The sequence below is a fragment of the Cynocephalus volans genome, chromosome 4 (genome assembly GCF_027409185.1).
Source record: "Cynocephalus volans isolate mCynVol1 chromosome 4, mCynVol1.pri, whole genome shotgun sequence".
In the NCBI taxonomy this organism is placed as follows: domain Eukaryota; kingdom Metazoa; phylum Chordata; class Mammalia; order Dermoptera; family Cynocephalidae; genus Cynocephalus; species Cynocephalus volans.
Genome location: NC_084463.1, coordinates 45398184 through 45422510, shown reverse-complemented (window position 1 = coordinate 45422510; position 24327 = coordinate 45398184). Strand labels below are relative to the sequence as shown.

At 36.6% G+C, this 24327-nt stretch overlaps 1 protein-coding gene across 4 annotated transcripts in view; it reads left to right on the top strand.

Annotated features, from left to right (window-relative positions):
- LOC134375838 (zinc finger protein 208-like) overlaps nucleotides 1-23844 on the top strand; it is a 56632-nt gene extending 32788 nt beyond the window's left edge. For 2 of the 4 annotated variants that reach the window (XM_063094584.1, XM_063094585.1), the window contains exons 3-6: nucleotides 6770-6827; nucleotides 16834-16960; nucleotides 17222-17314; nucleotides 19614-23844. In XM_063094584.1, the coding sequence (XP_062950654.1) occupies nucleotides 6770-6827; nucleotides 16834-16960; nucleotides 17222-17314; nucleotides 19614-23476 (4141 nt within the window). In that variant the 3' untranslated portion in view covers nucleotides 23477-23844. Of the gene's footprint in view, nucleotides 1-3304; nucleotides 3383-6769; nucleotides 6828-16833; nucleotides 16961-17221; nucleotides 17315-19613 lie in introns of those variants that run through there. The other 2 variants (XM_063094586.1, XM_063094587.1) reach the window with 2 other exon arrangements.
- The last annotated feature ends 483 nt before the right edge of the window (nucleotides 23845-24327 follow it).

The following is a 24327-nucleotide window of genomic DNA, read 5'->3' as shown; positions in this document are numbered from 1 at the left end:
ACAACTATAAACCAGCAAATTTGACAGCCTAGAAGAAATGGATAAACTTCTGGACACAAACAAACTTCCAAACTGAACCAAGAAGAAATAGAAAACCTGAACAGATGAATGACAAGCACAAGATTGAAGCAGTAATCAGTTTCCCAAAAAAGAAAAGCCCAGGTCTGGGTGGCTTTACTGCTGAATACTACCAAACTTTAAGGATGAATTAATGCCAGTTGTCTTCAAACTATTCCAAAAAATTGAATCAGAGGCCACTCACCCAAATACATTCCATGAGGCCAGCATCACCTTAACACCAAAACCAAAAAGAAAAAAAAGAAAACTGCAGGTCAATATCTCTGATGAACATAGAGGCACAAATCCTAAATAAATTACTAGCAATCAGCATACAGCAACACCTCAAAAAACTTATTCACCATGATCAAGTGGAATTCATCCCAGGGAGTCAAGTATATGTAAGTCAATAAATATGATACACCACATCAACTAAGTCAAGGACAAAAATACATATGATTATCTCAATAGATGCAGAAAAAACATTGAACAATATTCAACATCCCTTAATGACAAAGGCTCTCAGCAAATCAGGCATAGAAGGAATGTATCTTGACACCGTAAAAGCCATATATGACAAACTCACCACCACTATCCTGATAAAGCTTTCAGCTCTTTCGAAATGGGAACAAGATAATAATGCCCACTATCACTATCACCGCCCCTATTTAAGATAGTACTGGAAGTACTAGCCAGAACAATCAGGCAAAAGAAAGATATAAGGGAATCCAGATTGGAAAGGATGAAGTCAAACTGTTCATGTTTATAGATGACATGATCCTGTTTATGGAAAAATCTAAAGACTGTATCCAAAACCTCTTAGAGTTGATAAAGAATTTCAGTAATGTTGCAGGATAAAAAATCTATGCTCCCAAATCAGTATCATTTATATTCTCCAATAATGAACTAGCAGAAAAAGATCTCAAGCAAGTAAGCCCGTTTATAATCACCGGAAAAATAAAATACCTAGGAGTCAATTTAACCAAGGAGCTGAACGATCTCTACAACAAGAACTACAAATCACTCCTGAATGAAGCTAAAGAAGACAAAAAGATATGGAAAGACATGCCATGCGCTTGAACAGGAAGAATCAACATTGTGAAAATATCCACATTCCCCCAAATAATTTACAGATTCAAAACAATCACTGTCAATATACCAATGACATTCTTCACAGAAATAGAAAAAGCAATCCTAACACTTATATGGAGCAACAGAACATGCTGAATAGCCAAAGCAATCCTGAGTAAAAAAAAAAAAACAACGCTGAAGGCATAACATTACTTGACTTCAAATTATACTAGGAAACTACAGTAACCAAAACAGCATAGTACTTGCACAAAAATAAACACTCAGACCAATGGAACAGAATAGAGAACCCAGTAATCAAACCACATACTTACAACCAAGTGATCTTTGACAAAGGTAACAAGAATATACGTTGGGGAAAAAACTGCATCTACAAAAAATTGTGCTGGGAAAATTGGGCATCCATATGCAGAAGAATGATACTAGACTTACACCCTTGCCATATACCAAAATCAACTCAAAATGGATTAAAGACATAAGTATAAGGTCTGAAACTATAAATTTCTTAGAATAAAGCATGGGAGAAACACTTCAGGAAGCAGGATGGGGGCAAAGATTTTCTGAATAAGAGGCCAAAAGCACAAACAACAAAAGAATATAATAAGTGGTATTATATCAAACTAAAAACTTCTGTACAAGAAAGGAAACAATCAACAGAGTGAAAAGGCAACCTACAGAATGGGAAAAAATATTTGCAAACTGTATGTCTGACAGGAGATTAACATCCAGAATGTACAAGGAGCTCAGACAGCTACAGACATAGTAAACACACACACACACACACACACACACACACACACACACACATACACACACACGTGTTCCAATTAAAAAATGGGCAAAAAAGCTGAATAGACATTTTGCAGAGGAAGACATACAAGTAGTCAACAGGTACTTGAAGAAATGCTCAACATCATTAATCATCAGGGAAATGGAAGTCAAAACCACTTTCATGTTTCATCTCATGCCAGTTGGAGGGGCTATAATAAAAAAGACTGAGTGACAAATGCTGGCTAGGATGCAGATAAAGGGGAACTCTTCTACACTGTTGGTGGGATTGTATATTAGTGTAGCCACTATGGAAAACAGTACAGAGGTTTTTCAAACGACTAGAGATAGATCTGCCATAGGTTCCAGCAATGCCGTTTCTGGATATATACCCAAAGTAATCGAAATCACCATGTTGAAGGGATACCTGCACTCACATATTCATCACAGCTCTATGTACACTAGCCAAGATATGGAACCAACCTAAATGTCCAGTGGTGGATGACTGGGTAAGGAAAATGTGGCACATAGACACAATGGAATACTACTCAGCCATAAAAAGAATGAAATTCTGCCATTCACAGTAACATGTAGGATCTTGGAGAAAATTATGTTAACAGAAATAAGCCAGGCACAGAGAGAAAAATACCACAAGTCATCACTCATAGATGGGAACTAAGAGAGAAAGAAGGAAGGAAAGAAATACCACAGTGGTGTGTTGGATTTGTAGAGGGAGAGAACAGGTCTAAGATTGCTAAAGGGTGGGGGGAGGGATAAGAGGTTGATCAGAGTTTTGGGGATGCAGGGAATAATTGCAATTTGAGGTGGTGGATATGCTGATAGTATTGATCTGATCACCAAATCTTGGGCATAGGTACTGATGGTCAGCTCTGTGCCCCATGAATATGTACAATCAATAAAAATTAAAAACATAATAAAATAAGTCTAAATTTACCTTCCAGGGAATACACTATGAAACAGTGAGAGAGAAAAGGAGTGAAATTAAATTTATTTCCTTTTTTTTTTGTTTCCTGTCAGTGTAAATAAAATGTTCCAAAACTAAGAAAAAAAAATTGTTTGTTTAGAATTAACGTTAATTCCTTATTACATGTGGTGCAACCTCCCAGTTAAGACATTTAGTTTCATCTTTTCTCTGTGGAAAGATTTAGATCTCTTTAATTATTTTTACACCATTTTTTTTAACGTATTGCCTCCATGAGTTGGTTTGAGCTTACCATGTACATCTTAACTTATTAGAATCAGCTACAGATTTATACTACCTTAATTCCAGTAATATATAGAAACATTACCCATATATAACAGAGTCAGAAATTTCCTGGGATAAAAGACATTATCTTGACACATATCTTTACAGTGTCTTTATGGGAACAGAACCCAGAATTTTCCCAGCCCTAGGTATGTGCTAGTCGGCGGTGGAATGTCAGGAACCCAGATTGGTAGGAACCAGGTGAGTGATAAGCAGAGACCAAAATTTGCTTTTTTTTTTTTTTCCTGGATATTGTTTCTTTGCCCTCAGAGACTCAGCAAATCAGAAATGTTCACTGGCTACCTGAACAGCCCCTATCTTAACCCCCAACATTTTCCTTTAAGATTCTTTGCTTGCAAGACTTTTGGGAGTTCAGAATTTTTCTCAGTATTACCCATCCAACTTTTATTACTTGGCCTTGTAATTAAAGCCAAATTTGCCTCTCTGAAACCCTGGTGTTAATGTCTTGGTTTAGTTGCACTGGGGTGAGTAAACCCAGGTTTAGTTTGGTAACATTATTATATTATACAATTTTATTTCTATTGAAGAAACTGGGAGAAGAAAGGGTAATAAGTATGTAATAATTTTATTAACTTTTCAATTTGTAGTTTATGATTATCTTTATTTGACTTACAGATTTGAATTATCATCTGGAGTCATTTTGGCAACCCAGTACTGCTTTGCTCCCATTTACCTTTTTGTACTCTTATTGGCAACTATATTGTATTTTTATATATTACAGGAAGAACATTACATTGTATATATATATGATTTTATTCAATTGATTTCTAAATCCGTTAGAAGAAATGGGAAAATGTTCATTTATACTGTCTTTTATAGTTTAATATTTACCTTTAATAGTGCCCTGTGCTTTTTTGTGTGAATTTGAATACTGTCTAGGGTCCCTTGCTTCCAGCCTAAAGAAATATTTAAAAATGCATTTCTTGTAAGGGAGGTCTGTCAGCAACAAATTCTGCCAGTTTTGTTAACCTGCGTATGTCTGTATTTCACCATAATTTCTGAAACGTAACTTTATTTTTTCCTCTTTATAATAACATGTTCATTATGCCATTCTTATATTATTCCAAAGACTAGATACTGTCATCATTCTTACCAAGTGTCATAATCCCCATGGTAATAATCTCTGAGTAATTTTGGTTTCATTTTATCACTCAAGCCCACTTCAATCCAGATGACTCGAATCAGGCATTTCCCTCTTTGAAGAGGAATTTCAGTGTTAGCAGAAACTTTGAGAAACCCTTTTACAGAATTCCTTGTCTAGTTTGTGGCAGAAACCAGAGAGGAAAAGGCAGACTTTTGGGCTGTCACACACACACACACATGCACCCCAACCTAATAAACAGATAACTAAAGATTTGATTTATAGATAGATGGATGGATTAACATAATCTGGGAGTTTCTGGGCAAATAGTTATCAGACACTGCAAGTGGAAATTGGCACAAGGATTATGGAGTCCATTTACACTGTGACCCTGCTATTTTCTTCCACTATATACACAACAGCAGTTTTTCCAATTGTGTAATATAATTGTAATAAAATTGAAGATTTACAAATTAGTTTATTGGATGAGAACAAACATCTTTTAATAGATTGGAAGAGAGCGACCATATTCATTTCTTGTTTGCTTACAAATTTAAAGTAAAATAAAATATTTTTTCAACTTTAATATGCATCTGTAAAAAGAAAAAAGTTATACGTGGGTTTTATTACAGCAATATAAGAGCAAAACATAATTATTAATATCATCATGTAATTGGCCCACATTTAAATTCCCCCATTATTCCCCCAATGTCCTAGGTTGTCAAACCAAAATTTAATAAAGAATCAGGAGCCCACATCGCTGCCACGTGGATAGAGACCAGTCCTGATCCATCAGGTCCATGGTCTCCTGGTAACAGGACTCCCTGCTGGAAAAGAATTTCCTCCATTGGTATCTAATGGAAGTAATACAGAGTCTTATGGGAAATGTAGTTTAACCCTCCAAAGATGTCATCAGCACAGGACTACGGGAACGTTATTCCAGGTTTCTTCCGTGCATGCGTGTCCCCACCCAGTCCCGCCATCTTTCACCTGGAATTTCTGGACACTGCGGCTGTCCCCATGCTCCTTTTCAGATTCTGGTATTAAGTTCTGTGACCCTCAAGGGAGGGGCAAGGGTGAAAGAGGAGCCCCATGGGCCTCAGGGTACCCTGGGGAGCAGGATGAGTGTCCCAGCACTTGGTGCTGCCAAAACACAGGTGGGTCTGAAGTGAGCCTGACCTTCAGTAAGAGTGTAGACATGGGCCAGCCAGGGAATCGGCAACCTGGGCTGTGCTTTCAGTAACTGCTTTGTCAGAAGATGGTCCACTGCCAGAAGGCTGGGTGTGCACTTCCAGAAGCTCTGTGACTGGGTTGCGGAGGTGTGTGCAGACAGCCTGAGCCTGCGAGTTGTGCGGTGAGTCCACATTCTAGCCCTTCCATACCGGAGCTTGGTACTAGCCTATCTGACATTTAGTTTACCCATCTATAATTTGAGCAGATTAACAGTATGAGTGAAGTGTCCCCAAATTCCAAGAAAAATAATTGTGAAGTGTGTGCACACTGAGTGTTCCTATATGGCAGTTGTATTTGTGGTTTGTCTTCCTGTCTCTTCAGCTACTGAAGTTTCTGCTCCCCTCCTGCACTGTGTAACCTGCCTAGCACTTCTGCTCTGAGTTTACAGAAGTTTCTGTATGACCTAGTTTCCAGAGACAGTGCCTTCTAGGGAGGAGATTGGGATACTGAGTGATGGTCTGTAGTTTTTTTTTTTTTTTTTTTGAATAAAGCAGGTCTTACAAAGTTTGAAGGAGGGTGCCCTATGAATAGGAATCCACCCTGAAAAAACCCCTATGGTTGAATCCTGTCAGTAGCAATTTAGAACAGAGGCAGAAGAGTTCCAGAAAGGTCACGGTCCTAGCATTGCACAGCACATGCAATTATTCATCCTAGTCCCTAGGGTGCACACTAGTTGATTGACTGATTAAGATGTTCTCATTCAACAGCTGTCTGAGACTGGGTAGTATTGGGAGCTTTGGACCAACTTTCATAAAAGAGATGAGTTTGACTGAGAAGAATAGGTAAGGGCCTAGGAAATGTTACTTATTAAAGAATGGTTCTCAAAGAACAAAATTACAACAAATTTAAAGATCTCAGTTGACTTCATTATGATTCTGCAATCATGCAACATGTCATTCCATAAAATAGGATAAGTTTTACAGTGAGCTGAGCAAAGGAGGTTGATTGTATAGAAAGAAAAAGGCTGAAGAAAGAAGAAAGAAAAAGTGGACTGGTTATTTTTTTTCCCTTCCTTTTTAGCTAACGTGCAGAGATTTGGTTATAAGAATCTAGGACTAAGCCACACTGATCTTCCATGTTTTTTTTTTTTTAAATATACTAGAGATATTTATTTTATTATTTATTTATTTTCTCTGTTGCTTTGAGTGACAGCTACCGCTGGTACAGTCCCAGGACAAGGGTGCAATTGAGGGTTTTCTCTCAGCACCAGGTAGTTCTCTCATTAATTCATTCCATTTTTCTTTCTTTTTCAGCTGTGTGCCAGAGTACTCTGTGCATTTCCAAGAGCAACAAAAAATGAATAAATCTTACGTGAGTTGTTTATTCTGTTTTATATTGTATTTTATGAGTTTTATGGTCTCCATGAGTTAAAATGAAAAAGTTTAAATAAGTAAAACTCGGCTTAAAGGAAATGTGCATAAAGAAGATAAAGTTGGCCTGTAGACATAGCAGGTTATAAGAACTTAGAGTCTTCTAATTTAAGTGTGAGTTTATCCCTGGTGTTTCTGATGTCATGGCAAAAAGGTAACTTCAGGGCCAACCCCTTGGCTCACTCGGGAGAGTGCGGCGCTGGGAGCACAGCAGCACTCCCGCCGCGGGTTCGGGTCCTATATAGGGTGGCCGGTGCGCTCACTGGCTGAACGCGGAGTGCGGATGACATCAAGCCAAGGGTTGCAATCCCCTTACCGGTCACAAAAAGAAAAAATAAAAACGGCAACTTCATTTGTTCCATGATTGGAATGGAATTTGAGAGGAGAGTATGCTAGTTTTTCATGGGACATCAAGACATCCTGGGCCAGCCCCATGGCTCACTTGGGAGAGTGCGGCACTGTAGCGCCGAGGCCACAGGTTTGGATCCTATATAGGGATGGGCCAGTGCACTCACTGTCTGAGCGTGGTGCAGACCATATCATGCCAAGGGTTGCAATCCCCTTACCGGTCAAAAAAAATAAAAAAAGACATCCTGACACCAATGTCCGACAAACCATCTTCATTGATCACATAGGTGATGTAGTGTAAAGTTTTTCACTACCGATCTGGAAGTAAACACGTTTAGTTTTCTGCAGTGAAAACTGTTACCTAATGCTAAAGCACAACTTCTTAATGAGGTCATTCTGGAGTTTCTTATATAGTGTGCTTCCAGGCAGCTTGTGGAAGGCATTACTTTATTCATACATAAAACCTGGATTGTCTATAGGTTTGAGTTAACCACAGGTCCTTAAATAACTCTTCCAGAGACAGTGCCTTCTAGTGGGGAGATTTCTAGATTTCTTCTAAGAGGGATGTTTCTCTCAGTTCATCTGTACATGCAAATGTGCAGCACATTATTCAAAGTTATAAATCTCCCCTTAGAAGCTGCAGAGCATCTCAAGCATGTCACCAAGAGCAGCCAAAATTCAAAGGAGGACAATTAGATTTCACCTATCATTAAGAGGAAAAGTAAGAATTTTCAGCAATCTTCAATAAACTGTAGTTTTCCATAAATTCCTACTACATGCAAAATATTCTTTGTCCCTCTTAATAGGCCAAGAAATATTTTTATTATGCCACTACCTGAAAACTTAATTGAGATCCTAGTGACTGTCATCTGCCCCTCCACATACACCCAGCTAACAGTGAGGAGATTGGCATGAACATGTGGGCACATCCTTTCAGATGGGGTTGGTGGGAAGGGGAAGCACCCTGCAGACACCTGTCTAAGCAGTCAGTTATTCTCATTGGCCACCTGCTCTAGTTATTTCATTAGGGATCAGACTTGATCCCTTGGATAGATCTTTCATGCCTTTTTACTTTGCCATCTGGGCTCTTGCTGTTCTGTCAATATCCATTTTTCTTAATTGTCTGCCTTTGCTCTTGACCAATTTCATTTGTCTATTTTGTTCTTATGTTAAGTTGGGGATTCCATGGCCTCATTTTTTTTAAAAATGTAACTCTGGTCTTTTGATCAGAGGAATGATTTAGTGTAATCACTGCTTTAAAAAGCATGGACTTCCTGTGTACTCCAGTTTATTAGACCAAACTAACCACACACTCTCTGAGACAGGCCATTTGTTCTGGCTTCCCCTTTCTCCAAGGCTGCTATGGAACAAAGCCTTTAGAAGCTCTGTTGTTTACCAGGCACTGTTTGTGTCACATCCTAGGTCCTTAGAGTGCTGAAAATATCTTTAGACATATATTTTCTTACAAAACACTGGGTTTGATTCATGCCAACAGTGAAAGCACAACTGGGCTGGTGTCTAAGAAGGCTCACTGGTGGCTGGCAGTAGGTGCTGCTGGAGACTTCAGATGCCAGTCACACGTTCAGGTCCCTAGGACTTCTGACCAACCAGGATTCCCACAACATTCTTCTTTCTATTTAGTCTAGATAAACTTGCTAGAACAGCTTAAAGACTCAGTGAAATGTACTTCTGTTTGCCAGTTTATTATGAAGGAAAGTTTGAAAAACACAAACAGTCAAATGAATACACTCACATAGGGCAAGGCCTGGAAGGTCTGGGATGCAGGAGCTTTCATTCCCTTGGGGTTGGCATATGCCATCTTCCTGGCACAAAACGTGGGCATATGGATTAGTTCAGCTGTCCAGAAGCACCCCTAAACCTGTGACTTTTGGTTTTTGTGGAGGCCTCACTATGTAGGCATTGTTGATTAAATCATTGGCCAATGGTGCTCAACTTGATCTTCAGGACCTGTACCCTCCCCAGAGGTTGGGGGTGGGGTGAAAATCCCAACTCCCTAATTACAAAGTTTCTCTGACAGCCATCCTTCATCCTGTCGTTGCAGCCAGCCATCAGGCAACTCATTAGCATAGAAAAATACATTCTTATCAGTTTGGAGATTCTGATGATTTTATGAGTTGTATGCCAGGAGATGAGGACAAAGATCAAATGTATATACATTTTCACATTATCACATAGGTAAAATTTTGTCATATGTATTCTTTTTGACTTTTATGTGATTGTTCCATCAGTTACTGAGAGGGGATTATTAACTCTCCAGTATGATTGTGGATTTTTCAGTTTCTCATATTAGTTTTGTTGTTTTTTGTTTCAGTTACAGTCATGTGCCTCGTAAGCACATTTTGGTCAACAACGGACCACATATATTATGGTGATCAGACCAATAATCTATAGCATATAGCCTAGGTGCACAGTAGGCTGTACTGTCTGGGTTTGTGTAAGTCTGTTATGTTCATACAAGAATGAAGTCATCTAGTGACATATTTATCAAAATACATCCCAGTCATTCAGCAACACATGATTGTACTTTGAGTCTTGTTTATAATTGTTACATCATCTTCACGTATGATCCTTTTATTATTATGAAAGTGCTCTCTTTATTTCTGGTAGTATATATTGCCCTAAGTCTCTTTTTGCTAGTATTAATACCTCCACTTAAGATTTTATACTTACTGTGTGTGTAGTATATCTTTTTCCATTTTTCTCTTTTTTAACTTTAATTCTGATTGCATCTTTGTATTTAAAGTACGTCTCTATGGATTACATACAGTTGGTTCTTACTCTGTCTAAAATAGAATATTCACCCCAATTCTATTTATCATTATTAATATATAATCATTAATACGTTATTTATAAGGTTGGATTTAAGTCTGCCATTTTGCTACTTATTTTCTCTTTGTGTCAATTGCCTTTTGGTCCATTTGCTTTTCTAACATCTTTTTGGTTACTCAAAGGTTTTTTAAATGTTTCAATTTGATCGTCTATTGACTATAAAATAATTATTTAAATTATTTTTAATTTTGGTAAGAAACACGTAATGTAAATTTATCATCTCAACCATTTCTTAACCCTAGTGTTAGATCTGTTGTGCAGCAGATATGCAGAACTCTCTTTTTTTATCTTGGAAAACTGAAACTCTATACCCATTAAATGACAACTTTCAGTTACCTCCTTCCAACCCCTGACGACCACCATTCTACTTTGTGTTTGTAAAAATTTGACTTCTTTTCAGTGGGGACATACAATATTTGTCATTTTTGAATGGCTTTTTTCACTCTGCATGATTGCCTTTGTTTTTAAGGCTCACTACTATTTCTTTGCACGTAAACACCACATTTTTTTTATCCATTACATTGTCTATGGACATTTGGGTTGGTTCCACCTCCTGGCTAAGTGAATAATGTTGCTATGAATACAGGTGTACAAATATATTTTGAGATACTGCCATCAATTATGTTGGATATATACATAGTCAGATTGCTGGATTACATGGTAATACTATTTTTAATTTTTTAAAAAGCCACTCTACTATATTTTATAGTGAGTTCACCATTTTACATTTCCACCAACAGTTTACAAGGGTTCCAATTTTGTCAACACTTGTTATTTTCTATTGGGTGCAAAGTGATATCTCATATGGTTTTGATTTGCATTTCTCTAATGATTAGTGATGTTAAGCATCTTTTCATATGCTTGTTAGTCATTTGTATATCATCTTTGGAGCAATTTCTGTTCAAGTCGTTTGCCCATTTTTCAGATTATTTGTTTTTTGGTTGTTGAGTTGTAGGAGTGTATGTATGCATTCTGAGTGTTAATTCCTTATGAGATATATGACTTCAAGTGTATAATTTTGGGGGTGCTCATGTAAATAGTGTTAGGTTTTTCATTTCAAATTCCACTTGGCTGTTGCTGGAACATAGAAAGGTGATTGAATTTTGCATATTAACTTTGTATCCTTCAATGTTGACATAATCACTTATTAGTTTTAGTTTTTTTGTCTGTCATTGAATTTTCTACATAGACTATCATATCATCTGTGAACAAAGACAATTTTATTTATTTCTCATCTATATGCCTTATATTTCATGTTATGTTATTGCATTAGCTAATATTTTCAGTACAATATTGAGAGGAGGGGTGAAAGAGTACATTCTTGCCTTGTTCCTGATTTTGTAGGAAAGCTTTGAGTTTTTCACAATTAATTATGACATTAGCTGTAATTTTTTGTAGATAGTCTTTATCAAGTTGAGGAAGTCCCCCTCTATTTTTAGTTTACTGAGAGTATTTATCATGAATGGGTGTACTATTTTGTCAAATGCTTTTTCTGCATTTATTGCTGTAATCATGTTATTTTTATTTTACTCTGTTAATGTGATAGATTACATTAGTTGATATTTAAATGCTGAACTAGCTTTTCTGTGCCTGGAATAAAACTCAGACTCACTTTGTCATGTTTCATAATTCTTTATACATATTGTTGAATTAGTTTTGCTCATGTATTTTTTAGGTGTTTTGCATGTATGCTCCTGACAGAGAATGGTTTATAGTTTTCTGTTCTTGTAATGTCTTTTTAAGTTTTGATATTGAGGTAATGCTGTTCTCATAGAATGATTTGGTAGTATTCCATCTATTTTATCCTCTGAAATAGATCATAAGTAATTGATATGATTTCTTCCTTAAATATTTGGTTGGATTCACCAGCGAACACCTCCGGGCTGTGTGCTCTCTGTGTTGAATGTTATTATTTTCTTAATTCTCACAATAGATATAGGCCTATTCAGACAGTATATTTCTTCTTGTGGGAGTTTTGGCAAATTGTTTTGTTACAGAACTTGGTCCATTTCATCTAGGTTATCAAATGTGTGCACACAGAGTTGTTCATAGTATTTCTTTATGACCTTTTTAAATGTCCACAGAATCTGTAGTGAGGTCCTCACTTTCATTTCTGACATTAGTAATTTTTGTCTTGCATTTCTTTTTCTTAGTCTGTCTATAGGCTTATCAATTTTATTGATCTCACAAAAACAGCCATTTTTTGTTTTTAATTTTCTCTATTGATTTTCTATTTTAATTTATTGATTTCTGCTCCAATTCTTTTTTTTTTCCTTCTGCTTCCTTTGAGTTTGGTTTGCTGTTCCATTTCTAGTTTCCCAAGGTATAAACTAAGATGATTGATTTTAGATGTTTCTTGTCTACTAATATAGGCATTCAATGCCACAAATTTCCTTTAAAGCTCTGCTTTTCATGCATTTCATAAATTCTGATGATCCTTGTTTTCATTTTCATTTAGTTACATACTTCAAAATTTATTTTAAACTTTTTTCAGTGACCTATGTATTGTTTAGAGCATTTTGTTTAATGCCACTCTATTTGGGGATCTTCCAGTTACCATTCTGTTATTGATTTCCAGGTTAATTTCACTGTAGTCTCAGAGCACACATTGTATAATTTCCATTATTTTAAATCTGTTAAAGTATGTTTTATGGCCCAGAATGTGTTCTGTCTTGGTAATTGTCATATGTAAGTTTGAGAATAATATCTATTTGTTGTTTTTCAATAAAGTAGTCAATAAATATCAATTAGATTGAGATCTTGTTAAGTTTAACTGCCTTTACTGATTTTCTTCTGGATTGATCTATTTTTGATAGAGGATGTTGAAGTTTTTTTAAATGTGTTGGCAGATTTTATTTTCTTTTTTTGTAGTTCTATTCTTTTTTGTCTCACATAGCTTGACAGTCTATTGTTAGGCACATACATGTTAAAAGCTGATGCCTTCTTGAAGAATTAACTCCAACAGCCTGATGTAATGCCATTTTTTATCCCTGATAACTTCTTGCTTTGAAGTCTACTGAATCTGAAGTAAGTATAGCTACTTCTGCTTTCTTTTGGTCAGTGTTGTTAGTGTTGTATATTTTTCTTTATCCATTTACTTTGAATTCATGTTTGCCTTTATATTTATTGTGTGTTTCTTGTAGACAACATATACTTGGTGCTTGTATTTTGATCCTCTCTTGCAATCTCTTTTAATTAGTTCATTCAGATTCTTAATATTCAAAGGGATCATTGATATATTTGGATTAATATCTACCATTTTTTTTTTTTACTATTTTGCATTTATTCCTCCTCTTCTATGCTCTTAATTTTATCATCCACTCTTTTTCTGCCTTTTATGGTGTTAATTGAGCATTTTATGAGATTCCATTTTCTCTGATTTCTGAGAATGTGCTTTTTATACTTATTTATTTAGTTAGTTTTTTACTAGTTGCCCTATATTTTGAACTACACTTTTATAACTAACCCAATTCTATTTCAATTGACATTATACCAGTTCAGGGCAGTGAGATTTGCTTATAAAAAAATCTTAATTTCTTTCTCCCTTCCTGCTGTTTTCTGTGTATCATTATCACTTCATTTTACTTATGTACAAGCTTACATAACTATGTATGTGTGTTTGTGTGTGTGTGTTAAAGCATACATAATTGCATACAGTTGTGTTATACAAACTGTTATCAGTTGGATCAATTAAGAAAAATAGCAAGTTTTTCTTAGCCTTACTTATTTGTTCTTTTATGCTCCTCCTTTCTTTATGCAGATCCAGTTTTCTAACCTATATATTTTTTCTTCTCTGAAAGAAATTCTTTTAACATTTTTTGCAAGACAGTTATACTGGCAACAAATTTCCTTAATATTTGTTTGCATTAGAAAATCTTTATTTCTCCTTCACTTTTGAAGGATGATGTCACAGGGTACAGAACTCTAGGTTGGTGAGTTTCTCTCAACACTTTGAATATTTTACTCCACTCTTCTTGCTTGCATTGTTTCTGAGCAGATGTTGGATGTAATTCTTATCTTTGTTTCTCTATACGTAAGATGGTTTTACCCGACTCTGGCTTCTTTCAGACTTTTATCTTTGATTTTGTGTAGCTTGAAAATGATATGCCTAGGTGTAGAAAATTGGTACTTACCATGCTCGGTGTTCTCTGAGCTTCCTAAATCATTGGTTTAGTGTCTGACCGTCATTTGTGGAAGTTCTCAGACATTGTTGTTTCAAACGTTCTTCTGGTTTCTCTCTCTCTCTTTCTCTCCCCCCACCTTTTCTGGTATTCTCATTACTCGTACATCTTTTGAAGTTTTGCCGCAGTCCTTGGATATTATGTTCTCTACCTTTCCATCTTTTTTCCCTTTGGTTATTAGTTTTTGGAGTTTCTATTGATGTATCCTTAATCTGAGATTTTTTTCTAAGCTGTGTTCAGTCTATTCATAATCCCATCAAAGACACTCTTCCTTTCTGTTACCGTATTTTTGATCTGTGATTTTGGTTTTGGTTTGATTGTTTGTTGTACATAATTTTTGTCTCTCTGCTTACAATGTCCATTCTTTGTTGAATGCTGCCTACATCATACATTTGAGCCCTAAGCTAATTATTTAGATTTTTTTTTAATTCCCTTTTTGATCATCTTAGCATCCTGCCCAAGGGCCCACTTCTTAAATCTAGTGCATTGGAAATTAGGTTTCAACATGTTGATTTGAGGGGAGGAGGTACAACGTTCAGACCGTAGCAGAAATGTTCTATAGTCTCCCTCTCTCCCTCCATCACTCACTCACTCTCCCTGCTCTGCTTCCACCATCTTGCAGTGTGGGACAATTTTCACTGTCACCACCACCAGAAGGACTTTGGACTCCCCAGCCTCAGAAACTTTAGCAATAAATTTCATTTTTCTTTATAAAAGAGACAGTTTCAAGTATTTTGTTATAAACAATGCAAATGGACTAATACATCTGCCTATGACTGGGTCCTCCTGGAGTTTTTAACCCTCAGAGATGTCTACACTGAGTCCTGAGCAATTTTTCAATCACAGTTCAGATTTTCCTGCTCTGACACTGGCTCGTATGACTGTTTCCAGTAGTAAGTCTCTGCACCTATAAGCTACAACACTGTATGTTTACCTGTCTCTAATCTTGTGGGCAGTGGTCTGACCTGTGTCCTTTTCTCTCTTACAGTTCCAAGAAGAGATATTGATCTTTCAGTCTCTTCAGCATTATAATTGTTTTGATCAAGTGATGATTTTCAGGCTTTTTATGTGCAGAAATAGAAACCTGAAATGTATTTCTAAAATCATCTTCTTAATGTCTATGTAGATGATCAAAGAATTTTGCTTCATATAACTATGAAAGTTATGAATTATATTGGTAGTCTTCTTAATACTGAGCTTTCCTGTTTTCATAGAATAAACTCAGAAAATTCTTTTCTGGTCTTCACAGTCTATTTCTCTCTTACTATCTTTAAATATTAGTGTTTTCACAGGTTCTGTGCTTCTGCTTTTTTTTTTATTAGTAGTAGTATTGTTCAATCTGATAAGTTTATTAACTCTGATAACCAAAGGTACAATTGAAATTCTGATACTTCCCAAATTTTTATCTTCAGCTTAGATCTCTCTGGAATTATATATTCAATTGCCATTTGGGCCTTTCTATAGATATTTCAAATATAATGAGTCCAAGTGTGTGTTACTTTTTCCAATTATATTATTCCATTTTCCAAATTTTACTGTATGTTGCCAGTACCTAACAAGCTGCACTCCTTTAGATAGACTGGTTGTAAAACAATTATTTTTATTCCCTATACAGCAAATTAAGACCACATTCTGTTTCTGCTTTTACTTTTACTTTTTCTCTTTTAAAGGGTTAGTTTCATATTTTGTGTGCTTACTGCTCTGGGTCCTGATATAGATGGTCATCTTTTACCCTGTTTTCTTCATCTCTGACTCTCCCTTCAGCACCTTCTCCACTCTCTTTCTAGAGGATGACTATAAAAATGTAAATCTGTACATGTAACTTACCTGTTCTTACAGGAACTCATTATTTACACTGTGTGGCTGGAGAAGTGGCAGTATGCTCCCTGGGTAAACACAAGCAATCTTTTTGCATGTAGGAAGAAAATTTGGAGATGTTTATTACATGCTTTTAATTTATAAGTAATTAAAAATCAACAATGAGTGCATAACTTTTTTTGCCATTTCATTAAGGTCAAATTGTGGTTATCTCATCAGTAGTACCAGTCATGTGGTGTGTGTTGTTTGTGCTCTTGCAACTGAACCTTTGTTCTTTTCTCATACTCATGAGAACACGTGGTTTGCATAGAAGAGGTAAACATCTTTGGTATTTCAGTGGAGTGCAAACTGAAAACAAAATAGTTCTGTTTTTTCTCATTCTTTCTAACCCTAGTTTGTATTGATCTTGGGTCTAAATTAATTCTTCTGACACATTATTCCAGGTATGTAAAATACCTTATGCTAAGCTTCTTTGGAGAAGCAGAATTTTGTTCATACTTTTATCCATAGCAACAAGGATTGTGGTAAGTTTTGTAATAGTGTTTTTTTTTTCTTTTTGCAATTAACAAATTGTAACAGTGGCAGAATATTACTGCTGTTATTTTTTATTTCTTCCACCATATGAAGTACAAAGAAGCTGCATCTAATGTAAAATACATATGACACACACACAGAGAATTGTGAACTCCAAGATTTCTGTTTTGTGATCAATGGCTGATGACTTGAGTTGAGCAAAATGTGCCATTCCAGGGGTTGGTGTCATTTGAGGATGTGGCTGTGGACTTCACCTGGGAAGAGTGGCAGGAACTGGATGATGCTCAGAGAACTTTGTACAGGGATGTGATGCTAGAGACCTACAGCAACCTGGTATTGTTGGGTGAGTGGAACTCCACAGTAAGTTCCAGGAGCAACACTTTCTTCTTTGTTGGTAAATACAGAAATATCTGTATTTATACCCTTTATAAGGTTCAGTGCTATGTAAGTTTCTGTTTAATTGAGAAGGTGAGAGTCATCCCTCCCTAATGAATGCTTAAAATTGGCTCCTTTACTGCACAGTTTTGAAAGTTGAGCTCTTCTCATTCTTCTAAAAACCTGACTTAGCAGTTTTGCAAACTCCTGTGGTATATCTTATTAACAGGATGCTACATTACCAAACCCAATGTGATCTTCAAATCAGAGCAAGAAGCAGAGGCATGGATGGTAGAAAATGCCCCAAACCAGAGCCTACAAGGTCAGTGCATACGGGGCACAGGCTGGGAAGAGCAAAGCCCTTTGCTGTTTTTGCCCATATTTTTGCTATTTTTCAGACCTGAAAACATCTGATCTGTGTGGCTTAAACAAATCAATTGTATAACCTCTTAAGAGGGTTCTCACATCTGTACCCCTACCTTTTATTTTTCTGATTTTTTTTATACTTTCCATAATTTAATCCCTACATTTCTCCTCTTAGACATTTCTCTTTGCTGATCACTTTCTCAATATTTTTGTTTGCTCTATTTTTCTCCATTCTCATGAGTATTTAAATCCAGACTGTATTCATGTTTTTTCACTTAAAACTGAATACTTGAAATGAGGTAATTTATAAGGGAAAAAATATTCCTTACAATTCTGTAGCCCCAGAAGTCGAAAATAGAGGATTTGCATCTATTGAGGACCTTCCAATGGGTAGGGACTCTCAGTAGATTATAGGGTTGGTACAGAATATCACAAGGTGACAGTGACAAAAGCATGTTCACATGCTTTCTTTCTCTTCTTATAAAGCCACCAGTCTAATACCCGATAATCCCCATTAAACCACAAGCCCATTAATCCATGGGCTTTTATTAGTCCATATATTAATCCTCTTATGGGGGCAGAGCCCTTACTATTTAATCACCTCACAAAGGCCTCACCTTTCAAATACCACAGTTGGATTTTTCACACTCAGCACTGTCACAATGATGAAGAAGCTTCAATATGAACTTCAGGGGCGAGGGGCGGTACTTGAACTATAGCACAGACATTTATTCATACACTTATTTTTTAACCACATCTTGAGGACATTTTAAGCACTTTTTATTGTATAGTTGTATTTACAACAAAAATTATCAAAATAACATCCCTCTTTCATACAGTTTACATTCTGATGAGAGAGAAATGTGTGTGTGTGTATGTATGTTAAGTAGTTATATTAGAATCATGAGGAATATTGAACCAGAGTGGGAGGTTTAGAAAATATGTTTGGAGAAGGAAGATTATTGAGTGCTTAACTTTTACATACTGTCAGTTTGACTTAACTGTTTTCAAAAATTTGACATATAATATATAGATGAATATAAAATGTCAATTTGAGAGTGGACATCATTCTTGGAGGTACACACTTGTAAATCAGTGGCTTAAAGCTGATTTTAAAAGTCATGCTTATAGAGGAAGTCACCTAGGGAGTAGATAAGAAAAAGAAAAAAGTTCTAGAGGTGAGCCTTGTGTACTGCCATATCAGAAATTATAAAGCTAAGGCAGACCCAGCATAGGAGCATAGAAAGTGTTAGTCATGGACTTGGGAGGAGAACCTGGAGATTCTGGGTTCCAGGTTCAAGTGAACCAAAAGTTTTATGTTGAGGGCTCAGACTTCTTTTGGGGAGTAGTTTGAAACTAGCATTTTTCTCTCCTTGTTAAAATCATTTTAAAACAACAAAGGAAATAAAATATGTGCCGAAGACATTATTTTCTATGAAATTAGGAGACACATGAAACTCCAATGTATAGAACAAATGCTTTCAGAAGCAGTGAATTATAAAGGATAAGTGTGTGCAACAGAAATTGGGGAGGGGGGTGCCAGTTAATCTTAGGGGGGGTAGAATAGCATTTTGCAGCAATGGTAGAGAAAGCCTGTGTTGCAGAACCAAAACTTTTAGACGAGCCAAAAGGGGTTGCCGATGGTGGAAGACTGGAGATTTCTGAGGAGCATAGGAAGTGAGTTTAAATTAGTAATTTTTATGAAGCTGTCTTCTTCTAATGTGGGGAATTTTTTAAAATTTGAAATCTCCCCATATGCTTATAGCTCTTTCCAAAAGAAGAGTGAACACTAAACAAACGTAGGTGCAATATCCTGAAGCTAAACCATATTCCTTATTTAAGGGACAAAGAATTGGCTTGCTCCTGAACCTTAAAGAAGATAATCCAAGAAAACCTTGCCACCTTCAGAGTGCAATAGGAATAATAAAAGCAGTACAAGACACCCACTGTTGCTGTAAGAATAAAGCAAATAAAAAAGAACAGGGCAAACAGTTGGCTGATGATAAGCACTTGTTTGAAAACTACAACTAAGCAGTGGGTGAACATTTTTACTAAATATTTTCTTGCGAATAAAAAATGGATAAAGAAGCAAAGGAAAAGATGACTAAACATTAGAAAACATATTAATATAACCTATAAAACTAATACTCATTTAAAAAATTTTTAGGATAGGAAGAAACATTTTTATCTTTGCATGTGCATTCATAGACAATGCTTATGTTGGTTTATGGGTATGGATTTTTTTCTCATTTTAGATCTCCATATAGTCAATAATCAAATTGAGAAAAGTCAAGAAAATCACAGTAAATACTTGTGGCAAGTTTTAATCACCGACAGCAAAACATCAACTGAGGAGAGAGTTAAGTTGGAAAAAACATTTAATTTGAGCTCAAACTGTACTTCAAATCTGATTATAAACAGTGAAAACTCTTCAGAAATTAACATTGAGAAGTTTAATGTATGTAAGTATGCACTTCCTCCTAGAAATCCTGATAAGACGCATGCTGGAGAGACACCTGATGACCAAAATAAAACTGGGAAATCCCACACACACTGTGAGCATCTTAGTCAGAATAACAAGATTCAAGTTGGGCAGTACCCTTTTGAATATAGTAAACCAGGGAAAGCCTTCAACACAGAGCCAATATTATTGGCACATAAGAAGCTTCATTTGGGAGAAACTACCTGTAAATACAATGAATGTGGGAAAGCCTTTTATAACTCAGCTCTCCTTGACCAAGAGATAACTCAGGTATTGAGGAAAACATTTCAATGTGATGTATGTGGGAAAGTATTCTATAAAAAGTCTGAACGCACTAAACATCAGCAAATACACACAGCAGAAAAATCCTACAAATGTAAAGAATATGATAAATCCTTCATGAAGAAGTTATCTCTTACAGTCCACAAATGGACACATACAGGGGAGAAGCTTTATACATGTAATGACTGTGGAAAAACTTTTCACCAGAACTCACTCTTCAGAAGTCGTCAGAGAACTTACACAGGTGCCAAACCATATGAATGTAATGAATGTAGGAAATCTTTTTCCCACAACTCAGCCCACCATACACATAAGAGAATTTATGCAGGGGAGAGGTCCTATGAATGTAATGAGTGTGGAAAAACCTTTTACCGGAAGTCAGACCTCAGCAAGCATCAGAGAATTCACACAGGGGAAAGGCCCTATAAATGTAGTGAGTGTGGAAAAACCTTTTACTATAAGTCACACCTCAGCAGGCATCAGAGAATTCACACAGGTGAAAGGCCCTATAAATGCAATGAGTGTGGAAAAACCTTTTACCAGAAGTCAAACCTTAGCATGCATCAGGTAATTCACACAAAGGAGAAGCCTTATGAATGTAATGAGTGTGGAAAAACCTTTCCCCTGAAGTCAGTCCTTAGTATACATCAGAGAATCCATACAGGGGAGAAGCCCTATGAATGTAATGAGTGTGGAAAAGCCTTTCACCGGAAGTCAATCCTCAGTACACATCGGAGAATCCACACAGGTGAGAAACCATATGAATGTAAGGTATGTAGTAAATCTTTCTTCTACAAATCACATCTCAATAGACATAAGAGAATTCACACTGAAGAAAGTCGCTATGAATGTAATGAGTGTGGAACAACCTTTCCTTGTAAGTCAAACCTCTGTGCACATCAGAGAACTCACACAGGTGAGAAACTGTATGAATGTAAGGAATGTAGAAAATCTTACTTCTATAAATCACATCTCAATAGACATAAGAGAATTCACTCAGGTGAAAGCCCCTATAAATGCAATGAGTGCGGAAAAACCTTTCACCAGAAGTCAATCCTCAGTATGCATCAGGTAATTCACACAAATGAGAAGCCCTATGAGTGTAATCAGTGCGGAAAAGCCTTTTCCCTGAAGTCAGTCCTTAGTATACATCAGAGAATTCATACAAGGGGGAAGCTCTATGAATGTAATGAGTGTGGAAAAGCCTTTCACCGGAAGTCAGACCTCAGCAAGCATCAGAGAATTCACACAGGGGAAAGGCCCTATAAATGTAGTGAGTGTGGAAAAACCTTTTACTATAAGTCACACCTCAGCAGGCATCAAAGAATTCACACAGGTGAAAGGCCCTATAAATGCAATGAGTGTGGAAAAACCTTTTACCAGAAGTCAAACCTTAGCATGCATCAGGTAATTCACACAAAGGAGAAGCCTTATGAATGTAATGAGTGTGGAAAAACCTTTCTCCTGAAGTCAATCCTTAGTATACATCAGAGAATTCATACAGGGGAGAAGCCCTATGAATGTAATGAGTGTGGAAAAGCCTTTCACCGGAAGTCAGTCCTCAGTACACATCAGAGAATCCACACAGGTGAGAAACCATATGACTGTAAGGAACGTGGTAAATCTTTTTTCTACAAATCACACCTCAATAGACCTAAGAGAATTCACACTGAAGAAAGTCGCTATGAATGTAATGAGTGTGGAAAAACCTTTTACCGGAAGTCAGACCTCAGCAAGCATCAGAGAATTCACACAGGGGAAAGGCCCTATAAATGTAGTGAGTGTGGAAAAACCTTTTACTATAAGTCACACCTCAGCAGGCATCAGAGAATTCACACAGGTGAAAGGCCCTATAAATGCAATGAGTGTGGAAAAACCTTTTACCAGAAGTCAAACCTTAGCATGCATCAGGTAATTCACACAAAGGAGAAGCCTTATGAATGTAATGAGTGTGGAAAAACCTTTCCCCTGAAGTCAATCCTTAGTATACATCAGAGAATTCATACAGGGGAGAAGCCCTATGAATGTAATGAATGCGGAAAAACCTTTCACCATAAGTCAATCCTCAGTACGCATCAGAGAATCCATACAGGGGAGAAGCCCTATGAATGTAATGAGTGTGGAAAAGCCTTTCACCGGAAGTCAATCCTCAGTACACATCGGAGAATCCACACAGGTGAGAAACCATATGAATGTAAGGTATGTAGTAAATCTTTCTTCTACAAATCACACCTCAATAGACATAAGAGAATTCACACTGAAGAAAGTCGCTATGAATGTAATGAGTGTGGAAAAACCTTTCCCTGTAAGTCAAACCTCTGTGCACATCAGAGAACTCACACAGGTGAGAAACTGTATGAATGTAAGGAATGTAGAAAATCTTACTTCTATAAATCACATCTCAATAGACATAAGAGAATTCACTCAGGTGAAAGCCCCTATAAATGCAATGAGTGCGGAAAAACCTTTCACCAGAAGTCAATCCTCAGTATGCATCAGGTAATTCACATAAATGAGAAGCCTTATGAATGTAGTGAGTGTGGAAAAACCTTTCCCCTGAAGTCAGTCCTCAGTATACATCAGAGAATTCATACAAGGGGGAAGCTCTATGAATGTAATGAGTGTGGAAAAGCCTTTCACCGGAAGTCAGACCTCAGCAAGCATCAGAGAATTCACACAGGGGAAAGGCCCTATAAATGTAGTGAGTGTGGAAAAACCTTTTACTATAAGTCACACCTCAGCAGGCATCAAAGAATTCACACAGGTGAAAGGCCCTATAAATGCAATGAGTGTGGAAAAACCTTTTACCAGAAGTCAAACCTTAGCATGCATCAGGTAATTCACACAAAGGAGAAGCCTTATGAATGTAATGAGTGTGGAAAAACCTTTCCCCTGAAGTCAGTCCTTAGTATACATCAGAGAATCCATACAGGGGAGAAGCCCTATGAATGTAATGAATGCGGAAAAACCTTTCACCATAAGTCAATCCTCAGTACACATCAGAGAATCCATACAGGGGAGAAGCCCTATGAATGTAATGAGTGTGGAAAAGCCTTTCACCGGAAGTCAATCCTCAGTACACATCGGAGAATCCACACAGGTGAGAAACCATATGAATGTAAGGAATGTAGTAAATCTTTTTTCTACAAATCACATCTCAATAGACATAAGAGAATTCACGCTGAAGAAAGTCGCTATGAATGTAATGAGTGTGGAAAAACCTTTCCCTGTAAGTCAAATCTCAGTGTACATCAGAGAACTCACACAGGTGAGAAACCATATGAATGTAAGGAATGTAGAAAATTTTTCTACTATAAATCACATCTCAATAGACATAAGAAAATTCACAGATAAGAAATGAATGTGAGTGTGGAAATACCTTTCACTGTAAGTCAAACCTCAGTACACATCAGAGAATTCACATAGGTGAGAAGTCATATGAATGTAACACATGTAGAAAATCTTATACCGCAAGTCACATGTCAGTAGACATGAGAAAATTCACATAGGAAAAGACCAATGGATTTAATGTATGTGAAAATACTTTTCCCTACAAATCACACCTGAGTAAGCATCAGAGAAGACAAACAAAAGTGATGGCCTATAAATGTACAGCTGCTTTTTGGTTACCACAGGGGATGGGTTCCAGGACTTCTCCGTCATGCCAAAGGCTGTGAATGCTTAAGTCTTATATAATGTGGCACAGTATTTTTGTAACATTGTGCTGTTTAATTAACATGTCTAGTTTACTTATAATACTGAATAAAATGCAAAAAGTATGAGTAGTTCTTAGGGTGTGTTATTTGTATAATTTTTATTATAGTATTTTTTTATCTGTTTTCACACATTTTAAATCAGCAGTTGGTTGAATTCTTGGATGTAAATTTTGTGAATGTGGAAGGCTGACTAACAAGTGTGGAAGCCTCTTCTGTCAGAAGTCACACCTCAGCAGACATCTGAGAACTCACATTGGAGATATCCTGTATGGCAGAGACTAGCTATGTATTATGCACAAATACTCTCCTTTCTTTTTCACACTTAGCATGCATATTCAGCCTCTTCTTATTGTGTGCATGACTATGTAACTGAGCTCTATCCAGAGGAATAGGGACACAAGTGATGAACATTACTTTCAGGGCTGGCAACAGGAAAAGGTCCATGCAGTTCTTTCTGGTTTCTTATGCCCTCTGGGACCAAAGTGCACA